The sequence below is a fragment of the Arachis ipaensis genome, chromosome B03 (genome assembly GCF_000816755.2).
Source record: "Arachis ipaensis cultivar K30076 chromosome B03, Araip1.1, whole genome shotgun sequence".
Classification (NCBI taxonomy): domain Eukaryota; kingdom Viridiplantae; phylum Streptophyta; class Magnoliopsida; order Fabales; family Fabaceae; genus Arachis; species Arachis ipaensis.
The window spans coordinates 10,776,779-10,786,786 of record NC_029787.2 but is presented as its reverse complement, the minus strand read 5'-3'; the positions used below and the strand labels follow the sequence as shown (position 1 = coordinate 10,786,786).

General features: G+C 38.5%; 1 protein-coding gene across 1 annotated transcript; it reads right to left on the bottom strand.

Moving 5' to 3' along the window:
* LOC107632477 (zinc finger MYM-type protein 1-like) lies at nucleotides 4,231-8,682 on the bottom strand. The gene is made up of 4 exons (XM_016336154.1): nucleotides 8,441-8,682; nucleotides 7,374-7,529; nucleotides 4,530-5,888; nucleotides 4,231-4,465 (listed from the first exon to the last, which is right to left on the bottom strand). Exons 1-4 carry the CDS (start codon nucleotides 8,680-8,682, stop codon nucleotides 4,231-4,233), a joined length of 1,992 nt encoding a protein of 663 aa, XP_016191640.1.

Genomic DNA, 10,008 nt, shown 5'->3' with positions numbered 1-10,008 from the left:
GTGAAACAAATTAAATTAAAGAAAGAAATGACAAAGTAGATGAAAGTAAAAGTAAGCGAAGGCAAAGGATAACCAATTGGCCGGGAGGTCGTCCAGCCTTCAGGAGTAAAACCTTCTAAGGTTCGCCACATTCCATGTCCTCGAGACCTCCTTTCTGTCTAATCGCTCTAACTTGTAAGCACCCTTTCCATGCACTTCTTTTACCCTGTAAGCTCCTTCCCAATTAGGCGAGAGCTTGCCTTCTCTAGGAGTCGGTGGGCCGATATCATTACGTTGCAACACCAGGAGTTCAACTCCCCATTGGGAGAAAGGCCGGGAGACCAGGATTGAGCTTAGCTCTTCTGCCGGTGCTTTATGGAAATTTGCATTTTCTTGGCATTTCTTGCACCTCTTGACGAACTCGCGAACGTCTGTCATCATGGAGGCCAGTAACTGGCTCTAACGAGCTTTCGAGCCAAAGCTTTGTCCCCAATGTGGTGGCCATAACATCCTTCATGCACTTCACCTAGGACATACACCATCTGGTCGGGTCGTAAGCACTTTAGTAAGGGTTGGTTGAGCATTTTCTTGTATAGCTATCCCTGTACTACTGCGTACTTAACAACCTCTCTTCTTATTAGCTCCATTAACATGGAGTTTCCATCGTGTGCTTTGATCGCGTGTCGGGATTCATACTGAATATTGAACTGGGACAGCTCTATTGCCTAAGTCATCATTCGCCCCGCCAGGTCAGACTTCTGCAGAATCTGTCGGATCACCTAGTCGGTTCTGAGTGTGATCGAGTGTCCATGAAAGCATTGCCTTAACCTTTGAGAGGAGATTTACAAGGCATCCGCTAATTTTTCTAGCTTGGTGTATCTCAACTCCGCTCCTTGGAGCACTTTGCTTACGAAGTACACAGGTTGTTGTAGCTTGTCCTCCTTCCGGACCAGAGCAGCCGCCATGGCCTCTTCTGTCACCGCAAGGTACAGATACAAGGTCTCCCCTTCTTTTGGCTTACCGAGAAGGTGGCTCCGACAAGATTTTTTTTAAAGTGATTAAAAGCTTCTTCACATGCTGGGGTCCACTCGAAGGCCATCCCTTTCTTCATCAGGTTGAAGAAAGGGAGCCCCCTGGCTGCTGACACGTCGATGAAGCACAATAGGGTCGTGAGTCTCCCGCCAGTCTTTGTACGTCCTTCACACATCTCGGGCTTGTCATGCGGAGAACCACTCACACTTATCCGGGTTGGCCTTTACCCTCTTTTGCATGATCATGAATCCAAGAAATTTTTCCACTTCCATGACAAACGCGCATTTCAGGGGTTTAACCTCAAGTCGGTTACTAAGCTACCCAGCTCACCCATCTTCACAAGTATGTCATCTACGTAAACCTCTACCGACTTACCAATGTGGTCCTTGAAGACTTTATTCATCAATCTCTGGTAGGTCGCTCCCATGTTCTTCATCCCAAATGGCATGACCAGTGACGGATCCAAAAAATTTTATCAGTAGGGGAAAATATATATAGTATAATAATAATTTATATAATTATACTATAGTATTATAAAATTTCTCAAATTATTTAACTAACAAATTAAAATAATAAAATAATAATTTAAATAATAAATAATTTAAAATTCCATTCTTCTGGGTTTCATATTTTGAAAAGATTGAATAATCTTTTCATTGTCAATACAATCAAATGTCTCTCTTTCTATGTATGTCACTAAACAATCATTTAAAAATTCATCTCCCATATGGTTGTGAAGCCGACTCTTTATGATGTTCATAGCAGAAAAAAGTTCTTTCAACTGATGCAGTTGCTACAGGCAAAACTAAAGCTAACTTCAAAAGAAGAAACACTAACGGATAAACAATATGTTTTCGAGTCTCAACCAATTTCTGAGAAAGAGCACCAATCCCATTTAAGTTTGAGAATTGATCATCAGAACGTACATCTAGTATAAAGTTCTCAAGTTGACTATCAAGTGCCAAAAGTTGAGTAGAAGAAAATTCTAATGGATAGAAGGGGAAACGTTGAGAGAGGGGAGGGGAAAAAAACACGCGAGAGGGGCTAGGGTTCTCACGTTAGGGAGTTATCAAAATTTAAATCCACGCGTACGCGTGGATCACGCGTGAGCGTGGATGAGGCAGAAATCCATCGACGCGTGCGCGTCATGGATGCGAACGCATAAGACGGAATAAGTAGAAATGACGCGTACGCATGAGGCACGTGTACGCATCGACCAGAATTGTGCTAAATGCACGAGTCCAGCGTCGTTTTGATGCAACTCTCTGTTCCATTTGAGGGGGGAAAAAATTTGCATGCGACGCGTGGCGTCGCTCACGCCCACGCGTGGTGTGCTGAAATGAAAATGACGCATATGCGTCATGGATGCGCACGCTGATGAGAGGACTTTGTGTGGTCTAGAATTCACAATAAATTTTCGTTGCAAGTATAGTTTCTAAACCAACAATAGTCCTTTCATACAAAAACTTGGTTGTCACTAAAACAAACCCAATAAAATTAAACCGAAGTATTTAAACCTCGGGTCGTCTCTCAAGGAAATGCAGGGAAGTGTTCTTGTTATTGGTTATGAGTTTTCTGAGAAATTTTGGAATGAGGAATGGAAAAATAAATGATTATAAATTAAAGCAATGAAAACTAACAAGAGGTTTTATGTAATTAAAATAAAAAGCCTTGGCTAGGAGAAGATTAATTGGAAGTTCTATCCTTGTTGGATTTCTCAAGATTAATAGTAATAGGTTGTTGTTTCTACTTTGTTAACCCTTACCGAATAAAGGAAAGTCAAGTAGGGAGCCAACTTCTATTCACAAGTCCTAATCCTCTCTCTTAGGAAGGATTAGCGTTAGTGGCCAAAGAGCCAGCCAACAACTTCCAATCAAAATTAACTTTTGAGTCTTCCAACTCAAGGGTCTCCTATTAAATATTAATCAACTCCAAAGCCAAAATGGAAGCCTACTCCATTGACATGGATGCCAATTTTGCATACATGTAAAGGAAGTAGAGAGAAGACATGATAATTGGACTCAATTGAAAATAATCAAGAAATAATGAAATTAAATAGAAAAGTATCTTTGCATTAATTAATTGCAAAATCGAAGGTATCCATATAACTCTAAACAAAGTAAATGGGGAATAAAAAAAGTAAAGGAATAGGAAACAAACTAGAATGATAAAGACTTCAACGGAGGTAGTAACTCTTTTCAATATCTAACTCAAAAGCATAAAACTAGGAATCCTAAAACCTAGAGAGAGGAGAGAGCCTTTCTCTCTAGAAACTACATCTAAAACCTAAATTGTGAATAATGAAAAGTGTCCCCTGATTCTGCTCCACTCCCAGCCTCTAATATATGTTTTTCGGGCTTGAAACTGGGCCAAAAACAGCCCGGAAATTGCCCCCAGCGATTTCTGATACGTTGAAATTTCGCACAATCCACGCGTACGCGTGATGCATGCATGCGCATCACCTATCTTTGGGGAAAATATAACAAATTATATATTATTTTAAAGTCCCGGATGTTACCTTTCCAATACAACTAGAACCACCTCATTTGGACTTCTGTAGCTCAAGTTATGGTCAGTTAAGTACGAAGAGGACAAGTTGGACAGCTTAGCAATTCCTTCAAGTTCTTGTATTCCTTCCACTTTTGCATGCTTCCTTTCCATCCTCTAAGCCATTCCTGCCCTGTAAAACCTGAAATCACTTAACACACATATCAAGGCATCGAATGGTGATAAGAGGGAATTTAATTTTTGGTAATTTAAAGGCTTGGGAAGCAAGTTTTCAATCATAGCACAAAATCAGGAAGGAAAATGTAACACATGCAACTTGTATGAATAAGTGGGTAAAGAGTTGATAAAAACTACTCAATTGAGTACAAGATAAACCATAAAATAGTGGTTTATCAGGTGGTAGCCGTGAAAGATGGTATTGATGCCATGGTGTTGGGCAGTGACGGATCCAGAAAATTTTATCCGTGGGGGCAAAATATATATAGTATAATAATAATTTATATAATTATACTATAGTATTATAAAATATAATTATTTCTCAAATTATTTAACTAACAAATTAAAATAATAAAATAATAATTTAAATAATAAATAATTTAAAATTCCATTATTCTGGGTTTCATATTTTGAAAAGATTGAATAATCTTTTCATTGTCAATACAATCAAATGTCTCTCTTTCTATGTATGTCACTAAACAATCATTTAAAAATTCATCTCCCATATGGTTGTGAAGCCGACTCTTTATGATGTTCATAGCAGAAAAAAGTTCTTTCAACTGATGCAGTTGCTACAGGCAAAACTAAAGCTAACTTCAAAAGAAGAAACACTAACGGATAAACAATATGTTTTCGAGTCTCAACCAATTTCTGAGAAAGAGCACCAATCCCATTTAAGTTTGAGAATTGATCATCAGAACGTACATCTAGTATAAAGTTCTCAAGTTGACTATCAAGTGCCAAAAGTTGAGTAGAAGAAAATTCTAATGGATATTGGATAGAATTGAGCTAACTGGATTAACTTCTCCTTATCAAACGCAAGAAATGAGTGTCTTGAATTCAGACAAGCTATACAAAGAAGTAATTCAGTATTCACCTCTGTAAAACGATTCTTGAGTTCTTGAAGTTGTCTATCAACTACTTGATAGAATATCTCAACTTGAAAATGATGCAAATTTGAGATCTTTTGAGCTTTGCGTCTTGATCTTCCTTGTGACACAAATATATCATCCATTTTTGGAACAGTAATATTATATTTGTCACAAAATAATGAGACTTCGTCAAGTAAAAGAGACCAACCATCATCTCTTATAGTTTGCAACCGTTGCTTAAACACTTTAACCAATGCCATAGCATTTACAATGTCTTGATCATTCCTTTGTAATGCTTGAGATAATTCATTAGTAACTCCCAAGATATTTTTCATCAAGTGCAAGTTGAAAATGAATTCAAAGGATTGAATGACATTCAATAAATGACATGCTTCAGCTCTTTGTTCTGAATTATTTCCATCTTCCTCAACATATTCAAGAACATTGACCACGGAAGGAAACAAAGAAATTAATCTAAGTATAGTTCCATAGTGTGAATCCCATCTAGTATCTCCAGCTCTTTTCAAAGCTATTTCTTGATTCAAACCACGTCCACTAGCAATTTCTCCACTTTGTAATGCTTCAATGGTCTTAGTCATCTGACTATCACGAAGCATATCTCTTCGTTTACACGAAGCTCCAACAACATTGCACAAATTGGTTAACAAATTAAAAAGCAAAGCAATTTCAACTTGTTTCTTTGCAACCGTTACAAGAGCTAACTGAAGTTGTTGAGCAAAGCAATGTACATAAAAAGCATAAGAATTTTCTTTCAATATCAAAGTTTTCAAACCATTAAATTCTCCTTGCATATTACTGGCACCATCATATCCTTGGCCACGTACTCTTGATAAACTTAAATTATATGTTTCTAATAATGACTCCAATGCTAATTTTAGAGATAAAGCATTAGTATTAGAAACATGAACAAGACCAAGAAAATGCTCCCTAACTTTCCCTTCTTTATTCACATACCTTAAACAAACTGACATTTGCTCCTTAATAGAAATGTCACGGGCTTCATCAACCAAAACAGCAAACAATTCATCCCCAAGACCATTAACAATAACTTTTGTCGTTTCACTTGCAGCAGCTCTTACAATATCTTTTTGAATTGAGGGAGCTCTTAGTTTAAGATTCCCACGAGCATTTTTGAAAGCACGATCAATTTCTTCATTATGTTGTGCAAGAAAGTTTAGAAATTTCAAAAAATTTCCTTGATTAACAGAATCATCTGTCTCATCATTATCACGAAAGGCCAATCCTTGTCGCAAAAGAAATCTAATACAATCAATTGTGGCTGTCAAATGAATTTGATAATTCTTTTTAGCTTGCTCAGATTGTTTTTTAATAGTAGTACTAATGTGTTGTTTTGGTTTCATAAGTGCTTCACATTTTCTCCAAGCTTGATTATGAGCACTATCATGAATCCCAACATGAGTTTGTAATCTCTCTTTTTTTTTTCCAATTTGAAAAGCCATTGATTACAAAAGCATCACCACCTTCAGTCTCAGGTTTCATAAGATAACAACAAAGACAAAAAATAGCATCTTTGATATACTATACTCTAACCAATTGCCATAGTCATCAAACCAATTAGGATTAAATCTTCGAAAAGAAGAACCACAAGCAGTTTGTGGAAAATCATGAGTCCTTGGTTGACAAGGAATTTTTTGCAAATATGCACATCTAACTTTGTCTCTGTCATTCGGATGATAACTTGAAATCTTTGGTCGTTGTCCTGGATCTGCTATGAGACTTTTTACTTCGAATTCTAAAAACCTCCTCTTGTTAGAAGAAATCGATGAATTATTTTGGGATCCAATCTCCAATGATGAAGTTCTTTTGAAATATTTTTCCATTACTAATAGAAGAAAATTATAAACCTAAATTAATTCACAATTCTATACAAATTGAGAAGTTCAGTATAAAATTATAAATACAATTTGAAGTAGGAAGAGATGAATTTGGTGATGAAGGAATACCACGAAAACAAACATGTTATAAGAATGGAAAGATGAAGTAGCAGGTGCGAAAAACCAACACAAAATATGAATAGATTTTTTGGATTCGTGTCTGCTTGGTTTTTGCCTAAAATTTGCAGTTTGTTTAAGCCTAAGCCTAGACATAGTTTACCAATATCGTGTTTGTGCTTTCGTTTTTCTTATTTTATTCATGTGTGTTTATTTCAAATACTGAGATCATACAAAATTGATCAATTAATAAAGTAACAAATACAAATTACATCAGAACAAAATTACATCAATTAATAAAATAACAAAATTAACTTGAATTCCATTAATAACAAAATTCACAAAATAACAAAATTGATAAATTAATAAAATATAAATTCAGTATAAAATATTTCTCCATCAGAACACAATTACCTCAGAACACCATTAGAATTCCATCAGAACACAATTGCTAATTAACAAAGTAACAAACAATTACAATTTACATTAGAACTCTATCAGAACACAATTACATCAGAACAAATTAATGAACTATATCAAATTGAATGAATTAATGAACTATATCAAATTAATAACAATGCAACAAATGAGAATAAAAACTGAATGAAGCAACTAAGTGAACTAACTATATGAATTATGACCAAGAGGCTTAGAAAACCAACACAAATACCATCTAAGAGGCTAAGACCTAACCAAATCATAAGCAGTAGAAGAGGAGCAGGTACAAATTCAGAAGACTGAGAAGAGGAACGCAGGTGCGCAGCGGCAGAACCACACAAATCATAAGCAGTACCTAACGGTAGAACCAGCGGCACCCAAGACCCAGGCACCCAGCGGCAGAACCAGCGACACCCCGCACCCTGAACTGCTGAAGATAGAACCAGATCCAGACGCCGAAGGAACGGAAAGACAGAACCAGACGAGGATTGAAGGCTTGAAGCTGTGAAGACTGAGAAAGAAGACCTCACCAGACGCTAAAGGAACACAGCATCAGAACCAGACGCGGGCATGCGGTGATGCAAGGAGAAACCGACGGAGCCGACGCGGGAGAAAGGGTTAACGGGATAGCGACAGAGAAACTGTCGGACTGGGCGAGTGGCGGCAGACGAGAGTAACTCTGGAGGGCTGGAGTCTGGAAGCGGAGGTTGGAGGCTGGAGCAGAGGAACAAAATTTAAAAAGGGGAGAAGAAGAAGAAGGGGGTTAGCCCGTTAGAGATTTGGAAGGTGGGGAATGGGGTCAAAATGAATTGGATGGTGGGGGAAAATTAGATATTCACTAAGAACTACTAATTAATTTTTTCAAATTCACTGGGGGCAATTGCCCCCACTAGGTGCTGAGTAAATCCATCCCTGGGCATGACCTTGTAACAGTAGGTCCCTACTGGCATTATAAACGCCGTTTTGTCTTCGTCAGGCCGGTGCATAGAGATCTGATTGTATCCCGAATATGCATCCATAAAGCTCAAAAATCTGTATCCCGCTGCCACATCTACCAGGGCATCAATGTTGGGGAGGAAAAAAGAATCCTTGGGACACGCCTTATTGAGATCTGAGTAATCAATATACATCCTCCACTTCCCATTTTCCTTTCTGACAAGCACCACATTTGAAAGTCATGTGGAGTAGGCGAGCTTCCCGATAAAGCCAACTTCCAACAAGCTAGTCATTTGTCTGGCTACCTCGTCAGCTCTTTTCGATGACATTTTCCTTCTTTACTACAAGACCGGATAGGTCTCCAGCTTCACAGCCAGGCAGTGTGACATGAAGTCAGGGTCTATCCGCGGCATGTCGGCTGGAGTTTAGGCGAAGAGGTCTCTGTTTGCTTTGATAAATTCCATCAGGGGTTCCTTTAACTCATACGGTTGGTTTCGGTTTACGAACGTAAACTTATTCTCCATATCCCTCACTCGGAATTTCTCCAGGTCTTCTTCTGGTTGAGGCCTCGGTTTCTCGTCAACCCTGGCATCCAAGTCCGCCAAGAACACTCCAGCTGACTCCTTTGATTTCTTCTTGAGTGTTAGGCTGGTGTTGTCACAAACAACCACCATTTCTAAATCTTCCAAGATCAATCCCACAGATCCATTGTCTGCCACAAATTTCATTGTAAGGAACTTCGTGCAAATGATAGCCGACAGCTCGTTAATGGTCCTTCCTCCCAGAATCCCTCAGGACCACAAACTCAGCCATTGTCAACTTCTGGCTTGCCCTAGAACCCACACAGATCGGAAGGGTAACGGGCCCATCAAGCTTGATGTAGTTGTCTCCCAATCCTATGACCCCGTGACGGTGGTCTTTGAGGTCGTTCTCCTTGAGTCCCAAGGCATCGAACACGTTCTGGAACATGATGTTCGAATCCATCCCTATATCCGCTAAGATCCATTTGACCAAGCCAGTCCCAATCTTTGCCGTGATTACCATTGGCAGGTCCTCGGGAAGGTCGTAGCACCAACGGTCTCCCGGGCCGAATGATATCTCAGGGAGTTCTCCAAAATGGACCTTAGAGCTTCCCGAAGACATGGCTAACACCATGGCATCTTTCCTGACCGCTGACTTCAACTTAGGTGGGGCATCCCTTCCAACCACTACATTCACCACCACAGTTGGACTAGTGTCTGGGTTCTTGGAGGTACCTTGCCTCAGCTTCACAATTCAGCTTCGATCTTCCTCGAAGCGTTCTTTCTCTCTCTCTCCTCCTTAGTTCTCAGATGAATTTCGAGAACTCAACTAGCTTTTCTTCCCAGATGGCTTGTTCCATTGCATCTTTCAAGTCAAAATAGTCTTGTGTTTTGTGGCCAAAACCTTTATGGTAATCACATTAAAGGCTTTTGTTTTCCCCCCATTGATGAGAGAACTTTTGCGTGGTCTAGAAATTTGCGGATAAATCATCGTTGCAAGTATAGTTTCTAAACCTTCAAAAGTCCTTTCATACAAACGTTTTGGTTGTCACAAGTAACAAACCCCTTTTAAAATTGATAACCGAAGTATTTAGACCTCGGGTCGTCTTCTCAAGGAACTGCAGGGAGGTATGTTCTTATTATTGGTTATGAGTTTGTAAATTGGGGTTTTGGAGTTTGGGCAATGGGCACAGGTATATTTAAATGACAAGTAAAATAAATTAATAATAATCTCTTGGCAAGGTATGAAGAACTGGAAGTCCTATCCTGGTTATCCTTATCAATTGTAATGAGAATTGGATTTTTCTCCCACTTTGTTAACCTCTAACTATGAAGGTAAGTTAAGTGGATGAATTAATTTTTATTCCTCAGATCCTAGTCTTTCCTTGGGAAAAGTTAGAGTTATTGGAACTTAAATTAATTCTTGAAGAATTCCAATTTTCAATCAACAATGAGTTTGATAACTCAAGAGTCACCAATTATTTAACCAAAGCCAAAAGGGAAAATATCTAAATTAAATTAAAAGCATTAATA